This window comes from Mustelus asterias, unplaced genomic scaffold, assembly GCF_964213995.1.
Source record: "Mustelus asterias unplaced genomic scaffold, sMusAst1.hap1.1 HAP1_SCAFFOLD_44, whole genome shotgun sequence".
Classification (NCBI taxonomy): domain Eukaryota; kingdom Metazoa; phylum Chordata; class Chondrichthyes; order Carcharhiniformes; family Triakidae; genus Mustelus; species Mustelus asterias.
In genome coordinates this window covers 31,332-58,661 of record NW_027590121.1, presented here as the reverse complement: position 1 = coordinate 58,661, position 27,330 = coordinate 31,332, and the positions used below count along the sequence as shown (strand labels likewise).

The following is a 27,330-nucleotide window of genomic DNA, read 5'->3' as shown; positions in this document are numbered from 1 at the left end:
GCAATGACTGGGGAACTATTAACAGGTGTTTCAGGTCTGAATGAAAACATCATCGTGTGATAAACTTTCACAGTGAGACACAACACAGAGAATTCTGAGGCTGAACACAATGATGATGGTTATCACTCTGAAGGAATTGGAATATCAGAAGGAATTTGGTCCAGTGATGAGTGTGTTAGTCACAGACTCAGTCACCTGTTCTGTGTTTGATACATTCAAGTATATGAGTTAGGAGCAAGCACTGGCCACTCAGCCCCTCGAGTCTGCTCTGTCGTTCAGTAAGATAATGGCTGATCTGATTGTAACCTCAACCCCACATTCCCACTTACCCCGTTAACCTTTCACTCCCTTGTTAATCAAGAATCTATCTCGCTCTGCCTTCAAAATATTCAATGGTGATTCTTACAGCAACTTTTGAGGAAGAGTTCCAGGAACTGTCAACGCTCTGGGGAAAAAAAAGTTTCCTCATCTCTGCTTTAAATGAACTTATTTTAAACAGTTACCCCTTGTTCTGGATTCTCCTACTAGAGGAAACATGCCCTCCACATCCACCCTGTCAAAATGCCTCAGGATCTTATATGTTTCAGTTAAGTTGCCTCTTACTGTTCTAAACTCCAGGGGACAAAACCCTCACCTGTCTAACCTTGCCTCATTCCACAGTGGCTGCACCTCAACAGTGTGTGGATCAGATTGAAGATGTTACCAAGATTCACCTCATGGTGAAGAGTGACACAAGGCTAAGGAGTATGAAAGGTTTCCAGTTGGTGATATCAATAGATTGAAGCCACTAAAGAGAGTGTTGATTCCATGTAAAGTAGCTGGAGTCAGCACTCCAGGACTGGTGTAGTCTGGTGTGTCTGACAGTGAACCTGCTCAGTTTAATGTTGAGTGAACCTTTCATGAAAAAGGCACAAATGCAACTGGACATGGAACAAGGAATGATTGTTTTATTTGGAAAGTCAGTAGATCTGCAGTTTACTCAATCAGGACATTATCGTATCCTCTTAACAAAACCTGATGTTTCTAATCATAGGGTTTGAGAAGGATTCGTGACATCAGGCGAAGAGAATCAGAAAAAAATTACAAATTGTCTTAAAGCTGCACAAACAATTTGCTCGTCCTATCGAACAAAGATTAAAAATCCTGCGACAAGGTTTCCTGCTGGTTGGTGAAGAGTATATGAGACTCAGAACAGATTAGTACAAAGTATCGGACAAAGCGATTACATCCTTCCCTTGGCTCATGAAGAAGTTGCTGTGCATCTAAAGGTATGAGACAAAGACAGAATTATTTTAATTCTACATTTTATCGATATGGTAACCCAACTTAGTCTTTCTCCAATAATACATGGTAAGGACAAAAGGGTGATTCTAGAACAAGTCACTGAGAAGTGGACAGGGACTGGACCTGGGGCACCAGCTAGGTTTCTGACTGATAATGGAGGGGAATTTGTTAATGATGAGTTTGGAGACGTGTGTTAAAACATGAACATTCTGGTCAGGAACACGGCAGCTGAAAGTCCTTTCAGTGATGGTCTCTGTGAAAGGAATCACACGGTGATCGATGAAATGCTGCAGAAAATCTCAGCTGATCAGCCAAACTGCAAGTTGATACCTGCACTGGCCTGGACGGTTCATGTAAAGAATTCACTTCAGGTGGTTGGAGAGTATAATCCCTGTTAATTGGTTTGGGAGAAATCCCAAATTACCCTCTGTGCCGGGTGATAAACCTGCTTTCGAAGGGACGACAATTAGTACAATTTTTATTCATTTATTATCGAATTGTTTCACTAAAATAATTGTTCGAGCTAAGAAATTGTGGATCCGAGAAGAGCGGTGTCTTATAATGTAATACTTTGTACAAAATAAAGACCATCATACATTTCTTCTACGATTTGTTTTGAAATATTGTTGTGTGAGTTGTTACAATTTGGGTTGGAAACATTAACGTTTCAAGAGAAATGTAAACACCCAGCGATTAACTGGAAAAATTACATCAGAAGATTCCAGGTTTTTAATCAAAAACAAACTTTCCTTCATATAAAATAGAAATATTAATAATCAGCATGACCAATTATATTTTGTGAAGATTTATGCTGTAAACTCAGTTCTAATTTTCGACCCCTCTTTAGCTCCGAAGCGTCACGTGGACTCAAAACATGAATCCTATTTTCACTCACCACAGATGCTGTCAGACCTGAGTTTTTGCAGTATTTTTCAGCTTTTGTTTGTAGTTTTTACCCTCCTCCCTGCGCGCGCGCACGCACACGCACAAGTTCCCTTATATTTAACAATTTACAAACATAGAAACTAGAGGCAGGAATAGGTCATTTGGCCCTTTGAACCTGCTCCATTTATCGTGACCATGGCTGATCATCGAATTCAGTATCCTGATCCCCCCCTGTCTCCCATATCCCTTGACCCTTTTAGACCCAAGAGTTTTATCTAATTTCTTCTTCAAGGTTCATTCACTTCTGTTCCTGGAACCATCCCAAAGGAATGTCAAAGCTCTCCAAGATTCACTTCAATTCTCCTCACTTTTTCAGCTATTCTCCAAGGTTTTATGGGGATCCTTCCATTAGCTTTCAAATAAGTAACTTTCCTTTAAGACCTCAAAACTGTGGCCTCCCCAGTTCAAGCATGGGCTTCACTGCCTTCTCCCTGAGGGATTTAAACATTGGGAACACCCCTGATTCCTTATGACCCTCTCGGCTCCTGCTCCCATAGCTGGTTCACAGCTCCTGGTCCCACAGTTGACGGTTTCCAAGCTAACTGCAGACTGCCTGCTTTCTGTGAGAAACACCCAGAATTCCAATCAAGGCTCGACCCTGAATCACTTATCCCCATGGTAACAGAGACCAATTGGGATGTCCAATAGATGTTTAAAATAATTAACTTGCAATTTCAAAACCAAACATGTGACCCTGAGGTCTGCCTGATGAGTTCACCTCTGTAACAAAGGCAGGACGATAAGTGTCAGACCCAATGGCCCTGATTTTACCGGCACGCCCGCCCCAAATTCAGGTGGACAAGGCTCACAGAATGGAATTCTCCATTGCCCTCGGGCACCATCCTACGAGCCTCGGGCAGGCCGGTAAAATTCCGGCCAATGTCTCCAGGTCTCCTGCTAAAAGAGGCTGAGCCCAGCCCCCTTTTTACAGCATTAGCTGCTGTACTCTGCTCAATAAGAGCTTAAATGTCCCAAATCTTGCGTTAATTGTGCTACTTCCAGCTGATTTTCACAGTAGAAAATGTGATTTTCAGCATCTACAATAATCAAATACCCCGTGGCTGTTTTTTTCGATATCAAATTACTTGCAATCTTTTTGAATGAACATGTCAAAACTGAGGGAATTCCCTCTGTGTATTTAATTAGAAATGTCTCACTGTGACTCAAAGAGGAAGAGTCCAGCTGCCCTTTTACAGTTCTTATCCTTCCAGCTGTGACTCCTCAAATCAACATGGGCCACACCTTGTGATTGCGAATTCTCTTAGGGTGTTTTTACCAGATTCTCAACCCAGATTTTTCATTTTTTAAAAACTAATTCTCAAGCTCAAAGTTAATTTGTAAAACAGGAAAGATTAGATAGACACAAACCTCTTCCTCAGGAAGAAATGAAAATGTATCACCATCTGAATATCCTATTTAGAAGATTACAATTTGCTGTACATATTAATAACAGCCATGATCATATTGAATGGCGGAGCAGCTCAAAGAGCTTCAGCCCACTGGAAGCTAAATCCTGAGACTGGTCAGTCCCGCAGAAAGAAACCGTCCGACCGTCCCACTTTGGGGAGGCGATGGCCTGGTGGAACAATCGCTAGACTATTAATCCAGAAACTCAGCTAATGTTCTGGGGACATGGGTTCGAATCCCACCACGGTAGATGGTGGAATTTGACCTCAATAAAAAACATCTGGAATTGAGAATCTACTGATGACCATGAAACCGCTGTTGATTGTCGGAAAAACCCATCTGGTTCATTAACGTTCTTTAGGGAAGGAAATTTGTCGTCCTCACCTAGTTTGGCCGACATGTGACTCCAGAGCCACAGCAATGTGACTGACACTCAACTACCCTCTCGAGAGCAACTAGGGATGGGCAATAAATGCTGACCAGCGACACCCATGTCCCACACTGAATAAACATAAAACTGTCAGAGTGAACATGGTTCAGTTCTGGATGTGAATAACAGCAGCAATAACAGCAGAATCCAGTCCCTGTAATCATTTGTGAGCTCACTGGTATCTGAACAGATTGGATAACTGAGTGAATACCATCCTGCACAGACCCAGTGAATGGCCTCTCCCCAGCATGAAGACACTGGTGTGTCAGAAGGTTGGATGAATCAATGAATGCTTTCTCATTCAGCTGAACAGCCTCTCCCTGTTGTGAACTCGCTAGTGTGTTTGCAAGTGAGATAATCGATTAAATCTCATCTCACACTCGAGACAGCTGAATGGCCTCTCCCCTGTGTGAACTCGCTCGTGTCTCAGCAGGTCAGATGGAGTAGCGAAAGCTTTCCCACACTCAGAGCAGGTGAACGGTCTCTCCCTGGTGTGAACTCGCTGGTGTATCTGTAGGTTGTAGGAGAGAGAGAATCTCTTTCCACATTCAGAGCAGGTGAATGGCCTCTCCCCAGTGTGAACTCGCTGGTGTGTCTGCAACTGATAACCGACTGAAACTCATCACACACTTGGAGCAGGTAAATGGCCTCTCCCCACTGTGAATTCGCTGGTGTATCCGGAGGTTGGAGGAGCGAGAGAATCCCTTTCCACACTGCAAACAGATGAACGGCCTCTCCCCTGTGTGGTTAAAGAGAATCCTAAGGCGTTCTATAGGTATGTCAAGAACAGAAGGTTGGTTAGGGCAAGTTTAGGGCCAGTTATAGATGGCAGAGGGAAGTTATGTGTGGAACCGGAGGAGATTGGTGAAGCATTGAACCAATATTTCTCTTCGGTGTTCACGCAAGGGGACATGAATATAGCTGTGGAGGACACTGGGTTGCAAGGGAGTAGAATAGACAGTATTACAGTTGATAAGGAGGATGTGCAGGATATTCTGGAGGGTCTGAAAATAGATAAATCCCCTGGTCCGGATGGGATTTATCCAAGGATTCTCTGGGAGGCAAGAGAAGTGATTGCAGAGCCTCTGGCTCTGATCTTCAGGTCGTCGTTGGCCTCTGGTATAGTACCAGAAGATTGGAGGTTAGCGAATGTTGTCCCATTGTTTAAGAAGGGGAACAGAGACTTCCCCGGGAATTATAGACCGGTGAGTCTCACTTCTGTTGTCGGCAAGATGTTGGAAAAAATTATAAGGGATAGGATTTATAGTTATTTGGAGAGTAATGAATTGATAGGTGATAGTCAGCATGGTTTTGTGGCAGGTAGGTCGTGCCTTACTAACCTTATTGAGTTTTTTGAGAAAGTGACCAAGGAGGTGGATGGGGGCAAGGCAGTGGACGTGGTATATATGGATTTTAGTAAGGCGTTTGATAAGGTTCACCATGGTAGGCTTCTGCAGAAAATGCAGATGTATGGGATTGGGGGTGATCTAGGAAATTGGATCAGGAATTGGCTAGCGGATAGGAAACAGAGGGTGGTGGTTGATAGTAAATATTCATCATGGAGTGCGGTTACAAGTGGTGTACCTCAGGGATCTGTTTTGGGGCCACTGCTGTTTGTAATATTTATTAATGATCTGGATGAGGGTATAGTTGGGTGGATTAGCAAATTTGCTGATGACACCAAAGTCGGTGGTGTGGTAGACAGTGAGGAAGGGTGTCGTAGTTTGCAGGAAGACTTAGACAGGTTGCAAAGTTGGGCCGAGAGGTGGCGGATGGAGTTTAATGCGGAGAAGTGTGAGGTAATTCACTTTGGTAGGAATAACAGATGTGTTGAGTATAGGGCTAACGGGAGGACTTTGAATAGTGTGGAGGAGCAGAGGGATCTAGGTGTATGTGTGCATAGATCCCTGAAAGTTGGGAATCAAGTAGATAAGGTTGTTAAGAAGGCATATGGTGTCTTGGCGTTTATTGGTAGGGGGATTGAATTTAGGAGTCGTAGCGTTATGTTGCAACTGTACACAACTCTGGTGCGGCCGCACTTGGAGTACTGTGTGCAGTTCTGGTCCCCACATTACAGGAAGGATGTGGAGGCTTTGGAGAGGGTGCAGAGGAGGTTTACCAGGATGTTGCCTGGTATGGAGGGGAGATCCTATGAGGAGAGGCTGAGGGATTTGGGATTGTTTTCGCTGGAAAGGCGGCGGCTAAGAGGGGATCTTATTGAAACATATAAGATGATTAGAGGTTTAGATAGGGTGGATAGTGATAGCCTTTTTCCTCTGATGGAGAAATCCAGCACGAGGGGGCATGGCTTTAAATTGAGGGGGGGTAGTTATAGAACCGATGTCAGGGGTAGGTTCTTTACCCAGAGGGTGGTGAGGGATTGGAATGCCCTGCCAGCATCAGTAGTAAATGCGCCTAGTTTGGGGGCGTTTAAGAGATCCGTAGATAGGTTCATGGACGAAAAGAAATTGGTTTAGGTTGGAGGGTCACAGTTTTTTTTTTTAACTGGTCGGTGCAACATCGTGGGCCGAAGGGCCTGTTCTGCGCTGTAATGTTCTATGTTCTATGTTCTAACTCGCTGGTGTGTCATTACATCGGATGAATTCGTAAATCCCTTTGCACACTTAGTGCAGGTGAATGGTCTCTCCCCAGTGTGACTGCGCCGATGAATTTCCAGCTCCGACGGGAATCTGAATCCCTTTCCACAGTGTCCACATTTTCTCCATGGTGCCAGTGTCCTTGTATCTCTCCAGGTTTGCTGATCAGTTGCGGTTGGTGTGTGTGTGTGTGTGTGTGTTACACCAATGTTTAAGATCTTTTGAAGCAGATAGAAGAGAGAAACATTTCTCCTGGACTCAAATGCCGATGATATCCTGGTCCCAATAATCGAACAATTCTGTTAATTCTTCACTTGATGTTTCCTTTGAGATTTCAATCTGTCAATCCTCCCCTCCATTATCCTGTAAAAGGAATTGATAAAAGTCATCACCGTCAGTACTGGATAGAAATTCAGAACAGATAATTTTGAATATAACTGGACTAAAAACATGTGGTATACAGTGCCGCATTTCTTAATTAGAGAGGTGATAGGAAGGAGATTTGAGAAAACTATATTTACTCCAGATTTTAAAAGCAATCTTTCTGAATTGTAATGTCTCTTTGACTGGAACTATATAACGTAACGACATGCTGTATTACAAGAATAAAACAATGAATCTTATTACCGAAACATAAATATACCAAATATATGAACACAAGATATATCTCTGTTGTTACTAATCTAAAAAGTAAACAAATTTCAGAAAGTTCCAATGGAATACTGAAGGACAAGGTTTCACATTTTAAAAAATACTTTACAAATCAATTTAAAACCAGCATCACTAAATCATGCAAAGAAACATTATTTGAATGCACAAGATAAATTACACTTTAAAAAGCTCAGACAATAAAAACAGGTTCCACAAAATCACAAACATTTCCCCCTCAGTATATTTAGCTCTAATTCCAGTTCCAGAGTCCCACAACTCTCTGTAATTCCCAGGGGGAGAAAGAAAGTGTTTTCCTCACAGATGTTGTCCAGAGGATGAAGTTTGAGTCTGTGGTGAAGTTTTAGTCTGTGTGTGAAGTTTGAGTCTGTGGTGAAGTTGGAGTCTGTGGTGAAGTTTGAGTCTGTGGTGAAGTTTGAGTCTGTGGTGAAGTTTGAGTCTGTGTGTGAAGTTTGAGTCTGTGTGTGAAGTTTGAGTCTGTGGTGAAGTTTGAGTCTGTGGTGAAGTTTGAGTCTGTGGTGAAGTTTGAGTCTGTGGTGAAGTTTGAGTCTGTGTGTGAAGTTTGAGTCTGTGGTGAAGTTTGAGTCTGTGGTGAAGTTTGAGTCTGTGTGTGAAGTTTGAGTCTGTGTGTGAAGTTTGAGTCTGTGTGTGAAGTTGGAGTCTGTGGTGAAGCTACAAACAGAAGCTGTTCTGTTTCAAATCAAACTGCGGGACTTGGAAGAAAATGATGGGAAGAGATTTTGCAAAGTCCCCTCCCCCACTCCCTCAGCTGGCAGCCCAGCACGCAGGCGCAGAGAGCGCTGCTGAGCCGAGCTGTCCGGAGCAGGCGCAGTGCGGCTGCCGCCAGCGGTCGCTCTCGATCTCTTTTTGGAGCAGCAGCCGCCGTAGAGAGAGGGGGGAGGGGGAGATCACCGAGCGGCTTCTCGCTCTGGCCGGAGCCGCCAGCCGGTTGCCCGGAAACCTTGGCTCGAGGAGGTGCAGAGGGAGGGGGAACAATAGGTGGGGTGGGGGCGGGACTCCCGTGTCCGCGCGCCCAGGCCTGCGCACTGGAACCCGAGGATGTCACTGCGGTGCAGACTGATTCCTATTGGCTGATATAGGCAGGCCTCCATTGACGTCACAATGCAAAAGTTTGTTGATGATTTTCAGAGTGAAACTCCCTCCTCTGTGTAACATCTGGGAGGAAATCAATGTTTCCCCCTTTCCATTTCTTTTCTCATTCTGGGGGAAATTGGGCACTTGCAGCAACTGAAGGGAGAGGAAGTGAATTTAGGGAGGCTGCAGACTGGAACTATTACAGACGAACATCGGGCATTAGGAGCAGGACGAGACCCAGGTATATTTTTCTTTCTCTCTCAAAGATATTGACATCTTTTGACTCCCTCAGGATGTCGCACCTATTTATCTGGCTAATAGGATAGCCTCTTACCTAATGTTCACAATTAAAGGGGGAGTTTTCCCAGGAGAAGGCAGTTTAAATGAACAGTAAATTCGCTTGGGACAGAGATATGTTTAATGTAGTTATATGGTACGTGCTATGTTATTTATGATTCCCTATTTCTTGTCTTGATATATAAAAGGCACTGTGTCAACGTTACCTATTTCCACTGATGGAGACATTACAACATAGAAGGAATCCATTTGGCAACTCAAATCCATGCCAACCCTCTTTGGAGCAATTCAGCCAGTCCCATTCCCCCTCTATATTCCCATTCCCCTGAGTTTCACATCACAATGGAATGGATGAGAATTCCAGATGAGCTGAGACTGGGGTGGAGTCGGGCGATGTCACTGAGATGGAAATAGTGATGATGATCTGGATATGTGGCTGGAAGCTCATCTTTGGGTGAAATATTTCACCAGGATTGTGAACAGCCTGGTTCAGGTCAGACATGTTGCCAGGAAGAGGGATAGAGTTGTTGGCGAGGGAGTGGAGTTTGGAGAGGGGACTGAAGACAGTGGGTTCAGTCTTCCCAGTATTTATATGAAATAAATTTCTGTTCGTTTAGTACTGGAAGTCAGATAAGTCAGGATGGTGTGTGGGTTGGAGGAACTCGGAGGTGATGGTGTTTATATCCATCTGCTATCTTGGTCCTTCGAGTTGGTGGAGTTGAGGGTTTGTGAGATTCTGTCAAAGTTCTTGTCAAGTTGTAGATGTATAAAATCCCTTGCCTTCACCCCGGCCACTCCTACTTCTCTCTATCTCCTCCCAAAGTCTTGTGTAGACCCAGACCTTCTGGCAGGTTTCATTCCCTGAAGGATATCAGTGAACCAGCTGGGTTTGTATGACAATCCAGCAGCTTTCTTGGTTACCCTTTCCTCACCGCGGCCCCACAAATTAGCAGATGCATTCAGCTCAATTCCACAACCCACCTTTGTGTTTTTGTGGGTTCTTTCTCACTCACTTTTTTCTGTTTTAAATCAATTTCACAGGGTTTACAAGAAGAAGATTTGCAGTTGAGAAACTGAAACAAAACATGATATCAGAATCTGATGAGTCGGCCAATTTACTGTAACCTGAATATCATTGTATTTTGAAATTGGAAGAAAAAAGCACCGTTCACAGTGGAGAGAAACTGTACATGTGTTCTGTTTGTGGATAAGACTTCAACCAATCATCTGGCCTTTGGAAACATAATTGCAGTCACAACAGGGAGATGGCATGGAAGTGTGAGGATTGTGGGAAGGAATTCAATTACCCATCCCTGCTGGAAACTCATCGACGCAGTCACACTGGGGAGAGGCCATTCACTTGCTCTCAGTGTGGGAAGGGATTCACTCAGTTATCCAGCTTACATATACACCAGAGGACTCATGCTGAGGAGAGGCCGTTTACCTGCTCCCAATGTGGGAAGGGATTCAATCAGTCATCCAACCTAGCAATACACCAGCGTGTTCACACTGGGGTGAAACCGTTCACCTGCTCTGAATGTGGGAAGAGATTTTCTCACTCATCCACTCTGCTGATACACCAGCGAACTCACACTCAGGAGAGGCCATTCACTTGCTCCCAGTGTGGGAAGGGATTTGCTGACTCATCTACTTTATTGAAACACCAGCGAGTTCACACTGGGGAGAGGCCATTCACCTGTTCCCAGTGTGGAAAGGGATTTGCTCAGTCAGCCACCTTGTTCACACACCAGCGAATTCACACTGGGGAGAGGCCATTCACCTGCTCTGTGTGTGGGAAAGGATTCAGTCGGTCATCAACTCTGCTGACACACCAGCGAGTTCACACTGGGGAGAAACCATTCATCTGCTCTGTGTGTGGGAAAGGATTCAATCACTCATCCAACCGAGCAATACACCAGCGAATCCACACAGAGGAGAGGCCATTCATCTGCTCTGTGTGTGAGAAGGGATTCAATCAGACGTCTAAACTAGCAATACATCAGCGGGTTCACACTGGGGAGAGGCCATTCACCTGCTTGCAGTGTGGGAAGGGATACGTTACCTCATCGAATCTTCTGACGCACCAGCGAATTCACAAGTTGTGATTGGATTTCAAATTAGGGAGAAACCATGAAAATGTGCAGACTGTGAGGAGAGTTTCAGTTACCTGTCAGAGCTGGAAGCACACCGGGGGCTGTTTGAAGATGGAGGGTTTCTACAAGCTGCTCTAAGACTTGTCTTCTCTCTGAAACTTCAGGACAGTCTATACTCATTATAGCAAGTATATTTATGGTTTCTAACTGTAATTGAAGTGGGATCTACATCTCTGAGGAATGTTGCATATTTGGAACTGAAATTGTGCTAAATTAGAAATTAAAGTTGTTTCCTTTCACTTTTAAATATTGTTCAACTGTTAATAGTTAAGCTGCTTCATTTTTTGGAATTATATTTAAGCTGTTGTTAAATAAAGTTTGTTTTACCATGAAAGATTCCTAATTTGTCAGTGGAATTACTCCTGGAGTGAAGCATCCTATCCTCACATTTATGCCAAAATAGAAAACTTTGTTTGGATCTAATCTGGCTTCCGAACATAATTTATGGGTTCTGGTCCAGGACACTTTTGGAAGGGATTCACTCCATAATCTACCCTCCAACCACCCCCGCTTCACACTGGGGAGCGACCTTTTAAATGCCAAGACTGTGAGAACTGCTATAAAAGCTGTAGAGAACTGATGTCTCATCAACGTGTTCACACTGATGAGAGACCATTCAGCTGCTTTTACTGTGAGACGTGGTTCAGGGAATCCCTGTACACCAGCGAGTTCACACTGGGGAGAGGCTATTCACCTGCTCTGAGTTTGGGAAGAGATCCACTCAGTTTTGAGGTTCGATTTCCAGTATCTGCAGTATCTTATTTTGATCTGATTTTTTGTTTGATTTATTATTGTCGCATGGATTGGGATCCAGTGAAAAGTATTGTTTATTGTGCGCTTTGCAGACAACACATACCGTTCCAGCATTTTCTGTTTTAGTTCCTTTTGAAGGATCCTCCCTCTCTCCTCCATCCTCACCTACAACAGCAAGTCTGAGGAGCTCATGGAGCTCCTTTGTCACTAAGATTGAGACAGTCTGATCAGCTGCCTCTGCTGTTTCCCTCGCTTCCATTGGGTCAAACTGTGTCTAACAATTTGCCCAACCCTAAACTCATCTTTCTTTAGTTTCTCTCTGTCAAGCAGTCGATTTAGTAACCTATATTTTTATTGTTGGATATTAGAAATAAGATATACATTTAAGTGAGTTTAATTCGGTGTTTCTGTATACAGAAGGGTTAAAACTTTCATAGATTAATGTTAAATAAAGGTGTTTGCATGTATGGGGTTTTGGTTTCATTTCAAACTGTGCCTGTATTGTATTCAGAGAGTTTACAATGTGAAAACACACATAAGGAAAGACGAGGTAAGGAAAGACTTGGCAACCAGTGGCCATTTTGGGTCAGAAATAATTTTTGAGTTAGCTGAAGAGGAAACTGCCAGAACCATTAGGCAGAACAATGGAGTAAGGGCAAGAAAGAAAGTCCCAGAAGTTGAAGAACAGATAGTTCCAGAAACCAGGGAATGAAAAAAGTCTGAGGAAAACTGAAGTCAAAGGGAATCTGAACAAGATACTGTTCCCTGAAGTTAAAGAAAGGGGTAGAGAGAGGCTTCCAGTTCAAGGCAACACACCTGGTGAAGTTGGCTGGCAAAAAGCCAGAATCTGAAGTAATCCTAAGGTTGGGACTTTGGTACTACCTGTGAAACAGTGGTGTTCTGTTGATATGGCTGGGTACCTGAGAGATTGTGTGGAAGCTTGAGTGCATGTGATAATCTGAGGCAGAAGAATAGTGAAAGGAGAGATTGAAATCCTGGAAGTGGATCCTTGCTGAAAAGATCTGAGAGAGTGCGTTGTTTGGGAGAACATTTTTGAGAGTGGATCTGATTGATGAAAATTTCTGTGCACCAATTTCAATGACAATGTTGCAATTTGTAATTTTACACATGACAGAATCTCAGTGTGATTACTCAGCATCAGGTTATACTCTGACCGGTGCAGTGCAAATGGTGGAACTTACTGATCAAGAACCGGTCAGAGATTACATTGAATCACAGAGAATTCTCTCATTCTTGGGCGACACGGTGACACAGTGGTTAGCACTGCTGACTCACAATGCCAGGGTCCCGGGTTCGAATCCCGGCTTGGGTCACTGTCTGTGTGGAGTTTGCACATTCTCCCCGTGTCTGCATGGGTTTGCTCCGGTTTCCTTCCACAGTCCAAAGATGTGTGGGTTAGGTGGATTGGCCATGCTAAATTGCCCTGAGTGTCAGGGGGGCTAGCTAGGGTAAATGCACGAGGTTATGGGGAGAGGGCCTGGGTGGGATTGTGGTGGGTGCAGACTCAATGGGCCAAATGGCCTCCTTCTACACTGTAGGGATTCTATGAATATCCAGACCAGAAAGACATTGTTCGTTTTAACTAGTCTGTGCTGGGGTTTATATTTCACACAAGACACCTCCCATTCCATCTCCCTCATTTCAGCCTTTCAGCTCATCTTTCTAATCTCCTTTCCCTCATGTACTCATCACATTTCCTTTTTAAACTATGAGTTGTCCAGCTAGTTCCTGTGGCAGTGAATTTCACATTGTAATCAATCTCTGAGTATAGATGGGGAGTGACTTGGAGGGGAACGTGCAGGTGATGATGTTCCCAGGCATTTGCTGCCCTTCTCCAAGGTGCTGGAGATTGCGGGTTTGCAAGCTGCTGTCAAAGAAGCCTTGGTGAGTGCTTGCAGTGCATCTTGTAGGTGGTACACACAGCTGCCATGTGAGTCAGTGTTGGAGGGAGTAGATGTTTGTAGGAGGATTGCCAATCAAGCTGCTTTGTCTTGGATGGTGTTGAGCTTCTTGAGTTGTTGGAGCTGCAGTAAGTCAGAAAATTGGAGCTTATTCAATTGGACACAAGAGTTGTGCCTTGTAGATGCTGGCCTTTGGGGAGAAGGATTAAACAGACCTTTTAGTGGAAAATTCACCTGATCTGGCCCAGACGCCACGAGGAGATGGAAATGGGATGTGCTATGATTCTCAATTGAAACCCTACCCAACTGAAAAGGTGAACATTGAAGAGTTGAACACGGAGGGAGGGATGTCTGTTAGTGTTCTTCAGCAGTGGAAGTGGGGATCAGGGATTATGTTGGAAGAACAGGAGTGATGGTGAAATGAGTCAGCAAATAGGGAACGGTTATTTAACCACCAGCTCGGGTTACTGAAGCCTGAATATTGTGGGAGAGAAAAGGTGAGAGTGTTGCAGAGTTTAAAGTGGAACAGGAGAGTTTTAAGCTGGTGAATCAGTGAAATCTGAGTCTCGGTTTTGTCTGCTGTCATTTCATGGAGGCCCCGTTTTGCTGAAACCAATAGAGAAAACGCTGGAAAATCTCAGCAGGTCTGGCAGCATCTGTCAGGAGAGAAAAGAGCTGACGTTGATGACCCTTTGACAAACCCTTTTCTCTTTTGGTTTCAGATTCCAGTATCTGCAGTAATTTGCTTTTATCCCATTTTGCTGAAACTCTTTATTTCCACAGTTACAGAATCAGTGAAAAGACATTGCACATTCTTCACAGCAGCATCAAACTCACACTGACTGTTTCCTCACTCACCTCGAGGTTATCGATTCGCCTCCGGCCTCTTCCGTTCACTCCTGCTTCGGGTGTGGTCTCAGAATGGGGAGGGGGAGGATTAGTGACCACCTCCCCTCACCCCCCTCCCCCCACAAACACACACAAAGAGGAACAACTCAAACACAATCATTAAATAAAGCGAACACACGCACGCACACACCAAACGTGTATGTGCTCGCACACAGGTACACACACACACATGAACTGAAATGCGTGTACACCCACACAGACACACACTCACTCATAGACACAAGCTTGCCTGCTCACAGACAAAATCATAGAATTCCTACAGTACAGAAGAGACCATTCAGCCCTTTGAGTCTGCACTGACTCTCTGACAGAGCATCTTACCCAGGCCCTATTCCCGTTACCCCATACTAATCACTCTGATCAACATGTTTTGTGACATAAAGCAGTAATTTAGCATGGTCAATCCACCTAACCAGCACATATTGAAGTTTGGGAGGAAACCAGAGCCTCCGGAGGAAACCCATGCAGACACGGGGAGAACGTGCCAACTCCACACAGACACAGGGGCGGCACAATGGGGAGCACTGCTGCCTCACAGCACCAGGGACCTGGGTTCAAATCAAGCCTCAGGTTGTGTGAAGTTTGTGCATTCTCCCCGTGTCTGTGAGGGTTTCCTCCAGTTGCTCCGGTTTCCACCCACACTCCAAAGACGTGTGATTTAGGTGGATTGGCCGTGCTAAATTGCCCCTTAGTGTTGGGGATATGATCAGTGTAAATACGTGGGGTTATGGAGATAGGGCCTGGGTGGGGTTGTTGTTGGTGCCGGCTCGGTGGGCCGATTGGTCTCTTTCTGCACTGTCGGGATTCTATGATTTATCCAAGGCTGGAATCGAACCCAGGGCCCTGGCGCTGAGGCGCTAACCACCGTGCCACCATGCTGCCCAGGTGGGCACACAGACAGCTGCACACACTACACTGTCAATCACCTGCCTCCAGCTGTCAGTGCGGAGGAAGTGAAACCAAGCTCCCCCCCTCCTCACTCGCTGCTGTGTCAGGTGGATAGTAAAATCCCACGACCACTACTGGATGGAGCGAAGGAGAGCTCCCGCTGGTTTCCGAGGGCCGATCTTTATCCTTCAAACAGCCTAACATTTGGTGGTTATCCGACAGTTTGTGGGATCTGCTGTGTGCAGTGCCTGCCGGGTTTCCCAGGTGAACAGCAGTGACTGTGTTTGGGAAACAGGGAGCTGCTGTGTTGATTCAGAGCGCTCTGGAACAGCCCAGAACAAGCACAGGAGCTAAATCATTCCCTCCTTTCGATGTTCTCTCCTGCCGTTCTGTAGGAAGAGATGGTGACTGCACAGCAAGATCCCACAAGGCACGATGCAACACACAGCCAGGGAACTTAATTTCAGAGACGGTTTGAGGGACCCCTGAGAGAACCTGTTACAGCAGCTTGAATCTCAGGGACAGGTTACACAAATCTGTGACCTTCTGACCTGGGTGAGAGAGAATGAGAGGCACCAGGATAAGCTGGGAATGACTGATCCAGGAACCTCCAGTCCCATCGTCAACCCGAACAGGTCCCTTATCTGAGGCTCAGCAAAAGGGGTCAACATGACAAACAACTGAATCCCCAGTGAAAAAATACACAGTCCCTGCTGTCAATATCTCCGGCCATTCCACATCGGTCACAGGTACACGGGCCAATGTCTCTCTGTGTGTGTAGGGGGCAGTGATGGGAGGGCATGTTACCTACAGAAAGCCTGGTCCCAGGCTAGCCAGACGGCAGCAGGTTATGTCGGGTGTCGATCCTCCTCGGGCCGTGTCTCAGTGAGCGACAGGAGAGTGGGACCATCACAGGACCAGGCCCCCGCCCGTGTTCTCCACTCTCTGTGTGAAAGGAGAAGGTGGGAAGGATCGGAGTGGGAATAGCTTCTGTCGAGCCTGCTCCACTATTCATCATCAACCTCATCTCCACTTTCCCTGCAGTCTTCCCAATCCCTCAATTCCCAAAGATATCCCCACTTTCTGCACACTCCTCCCCATCCCTCAATTCCCAAAGATATCTCCACTTTCCCAGCACTCCTCCCCATGCCTCAATTCCCAAAGATATCCCCACTTTCCCTGCACTCCTCCCCATCCCTCAATTCCCAAAGATATCTCCACTTTCCCCGGTCTTCCCTCATCCCATAATTCCCAAAGATATCCCCACTTTCCCCGCACTCCTTCCCATCCCTCAATTCCCAAAGGTATCCCCACTTTCCCCGCAGTCTTCCCTCATCCCATAATTCCCAAAGATATCTCCGCTTTCCGCACACTCCTCCCCATCCCTCAATTCCCAAAGATATCTCGACTTTCCGCACACTCCTCCCCATAGATATCCGCACTTTCACTGCACTCCTCCCCATTCTTCAATTCCCAAAGATGTCTCCACTTTACCCACAGTCTTCCCCCATCCCTCAATTCCCAAAGATATCCCCATTTTCCCCACACTCTTCCTCCTATCTCTCAATTCCCAAAGATATCCCCACTTTCCCTGCACTCCTCCCCCATCCCTCATTTGTTTTTGTTCAATTGTGGGATATGGGCGTCTCTGACTGGCCAGCATTTATTGCCCATCCCTAGTTGCCCGAGGGCTGTTGAGAGTCAACCACATTGCTGTGGCTCTGGAGTCACATGTCAGCCAGAACAGGTAAGGGCGGCAGATTTCCTGTGGTTGACTCTCAACTGCCCTCCAAGAGCAACTAGGGATGGACAATAAATGCTGACCAGCCAGTGATGCCCATGTCCCACGAATGAATAAAAAGAATTGGGCCCAATCTATTCAACCTCTCAGGCTCCACAGCCCTGAATGGTTTCCTCTTCCTATTTTCCTGGCTCCCCCTCACATACAGAGTGCGGATCTCACCTGGGGCGGCTGGATGAATGCCAGCCAGTCAGAGGCGTGTGTGGGCAGCAGCCCCATTGCCTGGCACTTGTAGGTGGCCAAGGCCAACCCCAGCAGGTTGCCGATGAAGTAGATGAGACGCTGCAGTCGGTGCTGATTCGAATTCCCCAGGACCCTAAAGACTGAGAGCGAGAATGGAAAAGCAGGAAGTTCAGGAACGTGTGACAACCTTTCCTCATAACATTTTAGCCTATCCATTTTAGGTATTAGTCTGGTAAACCGTCTCTGAACTGTCTCCAGCATACTTGCACACTTCCTTAAATAAGGTGACCAATACTGCACACACTAATCCAGATGTGGTCTCACTAGTGACCTGTACAACTGAAGCATAACCTCCCTAGTTCTGTATTTAATTCCTTTCACAATGAATGATAACATTCTATTAGTTTTCCTAATTACTTGCTGTACCTGCATATTAGCCTTTTGTGATTTATGCACTCAGACACCCAGATCTTGATCAATTGGGCCAGTGGGCTGACGAATGGCAGACGGAGTTTAATTTAGACAAATGCGAGGTGATGCATTTTGGTAGATTGAACGAGGGCAGGACTTACTCAGTTAATGGTAGGGCGTTGGGGAGAGTTACAGAACAAAGAGATCTAGAGGTGCAGGAACATAGCTCCTTGAAAGTGGAGTCACAGGTGGACAGAGTGGTGAAGAAGGCATTCGGCATGCTTGGTTTCATCGGTCAGAACATTGAATACAGGAGTTGGGATGTCTTGTTTAAGTTGTACAAGACATTGGTAAGGCCACACTTGGAATACTGTGTGCAATTCTGGTCACCCTATTATAGAAAGGATATTATTAAACTAGAAAGAGTGCAGAAAAGATTTACTAGGATGCTACTGGGACTTGATGGATTGAGTTATAAGGAGAGGCTGGATAGACTGGGACTTTTTTCTCTGGAGCAGAGGAGGCTGAGGCGTGATCTTATCGAAGTCTATAAAATAACGAGGGGCACAGATCAGCTCGATAGTCAATATCTTTTCCCAAAGGTAGGGGAGTCTAAAACTAGAGGGCATAGGTTTGTGAGAGGGGAGAGATACAAAAGTGTCCAGAGGGGCAATGTTTTCACACAGAGGGTGGTGAGTGTCTGGAACAAGCTGCCAGAGGTAGTAGTCGAGGCGGGTATAATTTTGTCTTTTAAAAAGCATTTAGATAGTTACATCGGTACGATGGGTTTAGAGGGATATGGGCCAAACGCGGGCAATTGGGATTAGCTTAGGGGTTTTAAAAAAGAAAGGGCGGCATGGACAAGTTGGGCCGAAGGGCCTGTTTCCATGCTGTAAGCCTCTATGACTCTATCCCTCTGAATCTCTGAGCTCTGCAATCTCTCACCATTTAGACAAAATGCTTCTTTTTCATTCTTCCAGCCGAAATGGACAATTTCACATTTGCCCACATTCTACTCCATTTGAGATATTTCCCCACTCACTTAACCTTTCTATCTTTCTGTACCCTCTGTATGTCCTCTTCACAACTTACTTTCCCACCTATCTGTGCGTTATCGGCAAATTTGCCAAACATCCCTTCATCCAGTCATTCATATAAATTTCATTCCTTGCCCCAAATTTGATTCCTTTTCCACTATTTAATTTAAAACCGTCTCTATTTTCCTACTTATGCGGTTGCAAGAACACCGGCCCCAGCACAGTTCAGATGTAGACTGTCCCAATGGTACAGATCCACTTTACCCAGTACTGATGTCAGTGTCCCATCAACCAGAACCCACCTCCCACACCAGTTAGGGCGGCACAGTGGTTAGTACTGCTGCCTCACAACACCAGGGATTTGGGTTCTATACAGGCTTAGAATCCCTACAGTTCTGAAGTAGGCCATTCAGCCCATCGCTTCTGCACCGACCATAATCCCACCCAGGCCCTATCCCTGTAACACCACGTATTTACTCTGTCAGTCCCCCTGACACTATGGGACAACTTACCATAACCAATCAATTTAACCCACACATCTTTTGGACTGTGGGAGGAAACCGGAGGACCCGGAGGAAATCCACGCAGATAGACAGAGAACATGCAAACTCCACACACACTCGAGGCCGGAATTGAACCTGGGTCCCTGGCGCTGTGAGGCAGCAGTGCTAACCACTGTGCCACCATGGTCACCCTTGGGTCACTATCTCTGCAGAGTTTGCACTTTCACCCTATATCTGTGTGGGTTTTCTCCGGGTGCTCCGGTTTTCTCCCAGTCTGAAAGATGTGCTGGTTAGGTGCACTGGCCACGCTAAATCCTCCCTCAGTGTACCCGAACACGTACTGGAGTGTGGCGACTCGGGCCTTCTCGCAGTAACTTCATTGCAGTGTTAATGTAAGCCTACTTGTGACACTAATAAACAAACTTTAACGCAGCCTTTCAGTCACGCATTCATCCCTCCGATCTGATCTGTCCTATACCTATTAGCATGTGGCTCAGGTAATAATTCAGAGATTATAACCATTGAGGTTCTGCTTCTTAATTTAGTGCTCAGGTCCTCATATTGACACTGAAAACCTCCTTCTTTATCTCTGTTGTTTGTATCTACATTGATGACGACGAATGGAACCTTCCCCTCCCCACTGAAAGTTCTTCTCCAGCCCTGATCAGATGTCCTGAACACTGGCCCCAGACAGACACCACAGCCGCCTGGATTCACATTCTTTGCTGCAGAGAATGAGCCAATCCCTCTCACTATACTGTCCCCCATTATCACTGCATTCCTTTTTGCTCCCCTCACTAGAATGGTTTCCTGTACCACAGTGCCATGGGTAATTGGCTCATCCATCCTGGAGCTCCCATTCATCCAAACAAGCTGAAAATACCTCAAACTGACTGGACAATGGTAAAGGCTCTTGTCTGTGAGTTCCCTTATCTGCCTCTCTCACAGTCACTCCCCTGTTCCTGACCACTGACCAAATCAGCAGACCCTGTGCCAAGAGGTGTGACTGCTCCCTGATACAAAGAATCCAGGTAACTTTCCCCCTCCCTGATGCATTGCAGTGTCTGTAGTTCAGCCTCCAGCTCATAAACTCTGAACCAGAGCTGCTTGAACTTCACTTACTGCAGACATGTTTGCCCTGGATCAAACTGACAGCCAGGAGCTCCCACATGCTGCAGCTGTGACACATCTTTAATGTGTGCGAATAAGCTCTTTAATTATTTTATCCAATTACATATTTTATTTTTGTTTTCAATATTTTAGTTTTTAAGTATTTTATTAATCTTACCACCAGTTGCTATTTTAATCCTTAAGCATAAAATAAACCGTAGTCACTCAACAGATACTCACCAAAAATCTAGCTTCTTCTCCTGTAGAAGTGTAAGATCACTTCCTGAAAGCTGAGAAAATTAGAAAGCAAAAGGGCACCTCTTTCCCTTCCTTCCCTGACTCCCTTAATTACCCAACTCTCAGCACTCTATTCTAAGCTGCTCAAGTGATGCCGGTTCAGAGCTGTTTCTGAGCTGTAGATTCAATACAATACTCACTTGCTGACATGGACATGAAGGCCTGTATGGGTCTCCAGGCCATCATGCACACCATCATGATAGGGAGGATGGAGATGGTGTTGCCAGTCATTTACATGATGAACAGATTCATGGGCAGCTGTTTCAATGGGCCCAAGGCGATGTCCCAGCAGCGCTGAAACAGAAAGTGAGCAGGGTATCAGTCAAGGGGGCCGGTTAGGGGAGGCCATATGCTGATCTTATACCCAGGCCTGGAAGTAAGGATGACCATTAACCCTTTAACACACAGGCTGCTGTGGTTCACCAAGGTACTTCACCACCATGGACAAACCAGGGGCGTTGTCAGCCACACACTAAAGACACATTCAAATCCAACTTACTTTCTCAACCAGGATCCGGTCTGTTTCTTGGATGCAGATGTCCGGGTAGCTGTTTGTCTGAATATGCGACTGGGCACATGGAGTCTCTCTGGCCACACTGTTGATCACGGCTCCTATGAGAAACAGAGAACACAAATTGGTCACTCTTTCAAGACCTTCTTTAAAGAGGGAGTCTCTCTGTTGAGGACCCCAACATGGTGGCACTAGTGCCAGCACGAACTAAAGCTTGGGCAAACCTCAGACACACACTGCCATTGCATGTACCAAACTGCCAGGGGAATGGAGGGATGCAGAAGTGGATTAGTGTGAATTGATAATCAGGGTGCCAATCCACTTGCCCTCCATTGAGGGACAAAGTGACAAATCACCAGATGTACCAAATTGTATCTTGAAAACAAACACTGCGGGACATTGAGAGAGATCCAGTTCAGCACCCGGCCCTGGGAACGAGCAATCGTTCCTCCAACCACCACCGCAGTTGGCACCTGATCAGGTGGAGGGGCTGAAACCAAAAGGACATCTCAGGGTCATGACCTGGGGAAAAGATGCCAAGTGGCGTCTGAGTGGTTTCTGGGGGATTTGAGGGGCTGCTTTGTGCTGAGGAGCTCGGTGAGGGGTAAAAGAGGCGTCAAAAACCCGGGGTTGGGAAGTTTTGCGTTGGTGCCACATCCCCGGGTCAGTGTGCAGTGGCCTCCCCTCGGGAGAGGCGGGCTGGCCCGGCTTGCCACCTACTCGAGCCCCCGGTTTCCCGCGCGGCCTCCGCACCTGCTGCTGCTGCCGCTCAGGTTGAGCTCGAGGGTCCACTTGTGCCAGCGCGCGCGGTTGACAAGCCCCGCCCCTGCAGCCATGACAACGCCGCCGACCGTTAACCGTCCCCGCTTTCAAATCTGATTCCGAGCAAGAGAAGAAGCCGCGCGCTTCCGTCAACAAAACACTCCCACTGCAATGCGCATGTGCAAACCCAACAGCCTCAGCGTTCTGCGTGCACCGCCCAAAGCCCCGCCCCCACATCGTCGTCATCTTTGTTTGGAGCACATCTGTTTTTTTTTAACAACATGAAGTATTTTATTTTTCAGGTCCAATACAGAAACTTGTAATAAAATAGTGCTGGAAAAATACAACAGGCCCGGTAGCATCTGTGCAGAGAGAATCAATTACATTGTTGACAACTGACTCAAAACATTAACTATTCCACCCTCTACACAGATGCTACCACACCAGCTGACTTTTTCCAGTGTTTGTTCTTGTTTCCCCCCAGATTCTCAGCATGTTGCTTTTATTTCATTGAAGAAACTTCTGAGGCTACCAGTGCTGAAGCTGTGGAGGATTCATACTTCCAGTTGGGTGGAAGGACTCTCTTGGACTTGTAATAACGAGCCAGCCTGTGGATTCTGCTTTCAATAAGAATCAAACGGAATTTGGCATCTTTATCCTTCCTGTTCCTCTCCAAGTGTTTGCGGACAGCCACAGCAGTCTTGATCAAGTGATACAAATCCTCTGGAAGGTCTGGAGCAAGTCCCTTAGACTTCAGGATCCTGAGAATTTTGTTCCCAGTAACAAAACGCACCTGGGCAACACCATGGGAATCCCTAAGGATCACACCAATCTGCGATGGGGTCAGGCCTTTCTTTGCCAGTTTGTAAATCTGTTCTTTCACATCATCCGATGTTAGTTTGAGCCATGTGGGCACACTGCGTCTGTAGGGTAAAGCTGACTGGGACAAGCCCTTGCCAGGAGCGTGCATGCGACCCATGGCGGCGTCGAAAAGGCTCCGACTCTTCACCTTCTGTCCAAATGGAGCACGTTTGCCCCGCACAAAGATGGACATCACTTAATGTCAGAGATATTTGCAATATTGAGTCCAGATGACCCTTTGTCAAAGCAAAAATAAATAGAAAGTGGGAGATATTTATACTGCAGGGTGAGGAAATGAAAAATGAGCCATAGCCACAGAAACCAGGGGAAAAGACTGCTAATGGCTGTCCACATTCTCTCTGTGGACAACCGTTATAGCACCAGGGACTCAGGTTCGTTTCTCGGCTTGGGTGACTGTCTGTGCGGAGTCTGCACGTTCTCCAGGTGCTCCTGGAGAACATGCTCCTCTTTTTCTTCTCATGAAAATCCAGTATTTCCGATCGCCCTGAATGAAATTTGAGGGCCAGGTCAGAGCGAATAAATAAAAGCAAAAAACTGTGAATGCTGGAATCTGAAACAAAAACTGAAAATGAACCACTGTGGCAAATGCATCATTCTCAATCTATTTTACTAGGTACTTGTTTCATTATTCAACATTTAACATCGATACATTTATTTATTCTGCATCTCCTGATTCTGAATTGAATATCTCTGACATATGCAGCATTGAATTGCAAATATGTTTGACCAACAAAACAGATCGAGTCACTGGTTAATGCACATCCCATTATGCTTATTTGAGATTGACGACAGTCAGTTTATGAACAAAATCAAATATCTTTAATGGGAAGAGATTTAAGAATGATCAATTAGTTTATTCTGGGTGTGAAACATCCTGGCGCCTAAATCCCATTCATCTATCAGAAAGTCCAATAGATCTGTTCTGAGCTTCGATTTCCTCATCAGCGTGAATGGTTTTCCCGATATCTTTATTATGAAAACCGATTTTAAAAAGATGTTTCTGAGCAATGTGCACGAATTCCTCTAGTTCAGTTACAGTATCACTTGTGTCTGTCTTTATGAGCAAACACTCCTATTAGACATGTTTCAGATGGTGATTAACTATGTTCGTCTACATCTATAAACCCATGGATTGAACAAGTTGCTAATATATGCACGGTGTCAAAATACAAACATTTCTTTCCTGCAACTGCATCTTAAAATCATTGCTCCTTAGATATTTGCCGGACGACCACTTATAAATGTTAAAGTTCAAGATGAGTTGAGAAATCAGGTTGAAAGAAACGGTTTTTGTCTTGTGTTGAGTGACATGGGCTCTCAGTATAACCATTAGAACCTGCAGCAACACAGTCGAGTTGAACATTGTGGTCAGGCCAATTGGCGGCGCTATGCTGTCAGTTGTTTCTGTAGTGTCGTGATTATCACGTTCGCCTCACACGCGAAAGGTCCCCGGTTCGAAACCGGGCAGAAACATTTATTGCAATTATTCATTTCGTATGAGGGAAGTTTTGCATGGTTTCAGTTGTTGCTGGACATTATCCGAATCTCGATGTTACAGCCATGTTATCTTTGCTCTGACCTCGGCCACAAATGCTTTCAGCAAAATCAGAAATGCTGTATTTTAAGACGCAATGAGGAAATAAATGTTTGTACTTTGACACCGCGCGCATATTAGCAACTTGTTCAGTCCATAACAGAATTTAATGGTTTTATAAATGCAGACGAACATAGCTAATCACCATCTGAAACAGGTGTAATAGTAGAGTGTGCTCATAAAGACAGAGACAAGTGAAACTGTAACTGAACTAGAGGAAATGGCGCACATTTCCCGGAAGCATATTTTTAAAATTGTTCTTCATAATAAAGAAATGGGAAAAAATCACTCAGGCAACCATTGATGAGGAATAGATTTCTGGCTGTCCTCGTTGTTAAAATGGACAGTTCCATCGCAATGAATATCTAACACGATATTGCCGCACTGACACGACCCCAGGGAATTCCAGTTCAGAAAGTTACTCTGGAACTAGTACGCTTTTGAGATTGTCAATGAGTGAACTTCTCTTGAGTGTGTCAGTGGCTGTGTTAATCTGTTTGTTTATCTTCCTCAGTGATTGTCTGTGTGTCTATGTTTGAGTCGATCAGTTTGAGAATCGATCACTGTGTTTACTTGTCCCTGTGTCTATGCTTTTGTTGTGAAGGAGGAAATTTTCCAGAAAACCATATTTGTATCATCAAACATATTTACATATTGGACTAATTGGCACCACTCATAACGGGCCAACAATGCAGAGGGGCACCCCCGGATGGATATTCGATCGGGTCCCCCCCTGCACAGCTGAGAGACTCACGAATTTCAGAAACTACGGAAGATCCCTAATCTGCCTAGCAACAGCGCGCAGCTGCATTTTAAACTGGCCAAGGACGATCAAGATCCCTATGAAACGAGACATAGAGTGGGTTATCAAAACCAAGCTATCACTGAAATATTACCAATTCGGCCAAGGCAGACATAAAAATCTGATAAACTAAGAGATAAGGATAAAAGGTTAAGAATGAAATACTCCAGACACCCAATAGGACAGGATGACATTAACACTCAATCTCACAAGCAGGAAACACAGACACGGAACAATAGGATCAATTCAAATAAGAGGACACATAGAGATGATAATGGGAAACGCATTTAGACACCAGGGCAGGACCAAGTAATCCCATTAACACGAACACACACCATACAAATGCTAATCGATGAAACTTCCTAGGGACTTTTGAAACTGACAGACCACTTTATACATTGTGTAAAAAAAGCATAATCAAATGTTCCCGCGCGAATTTTGGATCCCTATAAAGATCCAGAGCTGATGTGATTTAATTGAGATCAACGTGGCCAAGCCACTGTTTCTGAGCTGGCTACGGGGGTCTCCCTGGGATCCCAGTAATTGTACAATAAAGACACGCTTTGAACCTTGATTTGCGACTCGACGTCTATTCTGCACTGGTAAAGGGATATTTCCCTACAACAAAATGGCGTAGTCACGGCAGGATTTGATATCTGACTTCTGACTGATGGCCACAGTTTGAAAGTCGGGATCAAATTTAAACGAATCTGATACAAATCCAGAGCAGTCAAAGGCGAGTGCAGGTCTCCGTTCAAAGTGAGGTACCTTTAAGGGTTAGGGTTTGTCTGTTTTAAGTATTGTTGTCTTGTAGAACTGTATAATCTTGCCTAAGTTTTTAAATTGAAACAGAAGTCCGCACTAAAGAGGTACAGGTCAGAACGACCGCGTGGAAGAAGGTAAGTAACTTTTAACTTTAATAGGAGTAAAGGACCAGAGGTAAAGATAACAGGTTTTGGGCTATTTGATAACAGGAATTAAGACTAATATAAAGATAAGTACCGCATGCAGAACTAATTGGTGTAACTAACCCAGGATTGTAAATGAAACCGCTGTCTGTGCCAAGGCAATAGGACAAGGGAGTGCTTGACTCAAGGTGCCCTACCCTAAACTGGACGTTAAGAGGAGAAATCTCCCACGCTAAGGTTGGGTTTTGAAGCGGGCGCTAAGAGGCACAGGCACTCAGGGTGCAAGGCACGGACAGTGTAAATCGGGTAACAACACTGACTCTGAAGGGACGAACAACTTCAGAGTCGATACAGTTACTAACTATAACAGGGGCTTTGATAACAGAATACATGTGTGTAAGTGTTGAGGAAAAGGGGACCCGATCCATCCTGACCAAGAGACACGACGACGGAGGATCCATTAGGGACCCGGGCGGAGTTTGATAACCTTGTTCGTCTGTAGGGAACACCACAGCCCATAGCAGGATACCCGGTTTTTGGGTAACGGATCAACCCTGCTAGTGGGGGTGGTGGCCGAGCGGGAGGCGTTGTACTTAGAGGGGCTGGGAACAGGGGCCGACAAACCCACTAAACAACCAGCACACATCCCAATAAGACAACACAAAATAGACCAAGCGTGAGGTGTCAGGAATAGTTGGGGGAGCCCAGGGGAAAGAGACCCACTGGAACCCTACTACGAGGCCCTACAGCAATACAGACGGTGCTGGGGCAGTATCAGTGACAGGAGATAAGGGAGAGAGTTGAGGCACTTTTACTGTTGGAGCCAGCATACGGGGGTTGCAGGACTGCTAGACAGAAAAATGGCAGACCACGTTGTTAAGGGAGAAACTGCAGTAGCTCTCATTTTGAAGTATCTGTTAGCCAGAGAAGCGATTGTTGCAAAGATGAAACGGAACGGGTGGAACGCATCACAAACTTTAGAAGATCAAAGAAAGTGGGTAGACGGAGTTAAACGGGACAAAACAAAAGTAATGGGAGTAATATTAGTGACCCAGTTAGCTGGACTAATTGAGGAAGTAAATGCCTCAATGGAGGAGAGACACAAAGAGACAGAACAAATTAAAGTATTACAGGAGAGAGTGAGGGAATTAGAACACAGAAGCCACACTGCGGAGATAAC

At 45.4% G+C, this 27,330-nt stretch overlaps 1 protein-coding gene, 1 non-coding gene and 2 pseudogenes across 3 annotated transcripts; 2 read left to right on the top strand and 2 right to left on the bottom strand.

Annotated features, from left to right (window-relative positions):
- The first annotated feature begins 8,156 nt into the window (after positions 1–8,156).
- LOC144483065 (uncharacterized) lies at positions 8,157–11,211 on the top strand. Its single transcript, XM_078201915.1, has 2 exons — positions 8,157–8,668; positions 9,766–11,211. Exon 2 carries the CDS (start codon positions 9,990–9,992, stop codon positions 10,827–10,829), a length of 840 nt encoding a protein of 279 aa, XP_078058041.1. The 5' UTR covers positions 8,157–8,668; positions 9,766–9,989; the 3' UTR covers positions 10,830–11,211.
- A 5,047-nt stretch (positions 11,212–16,258) lies between these two features.
- LOC144483057 (ER membrane protein complex subunit 4-like) lies at positions 16,259–22,061 on the bottom strand (annotated as a pseudogene). Its single transcript, XR_013495975.1, has 5 exons — positions 21,956–22,061; positions 21,191–21,303; positions 20,832–20,985; positions 17,313–17,473; positions 16,259–16,294 (listed from the first exon to the last, which is right to left on the bottom strand). The product of XR_013495975.1 is annotated as an ER membrane protein complex subunit 4-like (transcript).
- Positions 22,062–22,230: 169 nt separating this feature from the next.
- Positions 22,231–22,953, bottom strand: LOC144483004 (small ribosomal subunit protein uS15 pseudogene; annotated as a pseudogene).
- A 1,293-nt stretch (positions 22,954–24,246) lies between these two features.
- trnav-cac (transfer RNA valine (anticodon CAC)) lies at positions 24,247–24,319 on the top strand. The gene has a single exon. It is a non-coding gene; the product is annotated as a tRNA-Val (tRNA).
- The last annotated feature ends 3,011 nt before the right edge of the window (positions 24,320–27,330 follow it).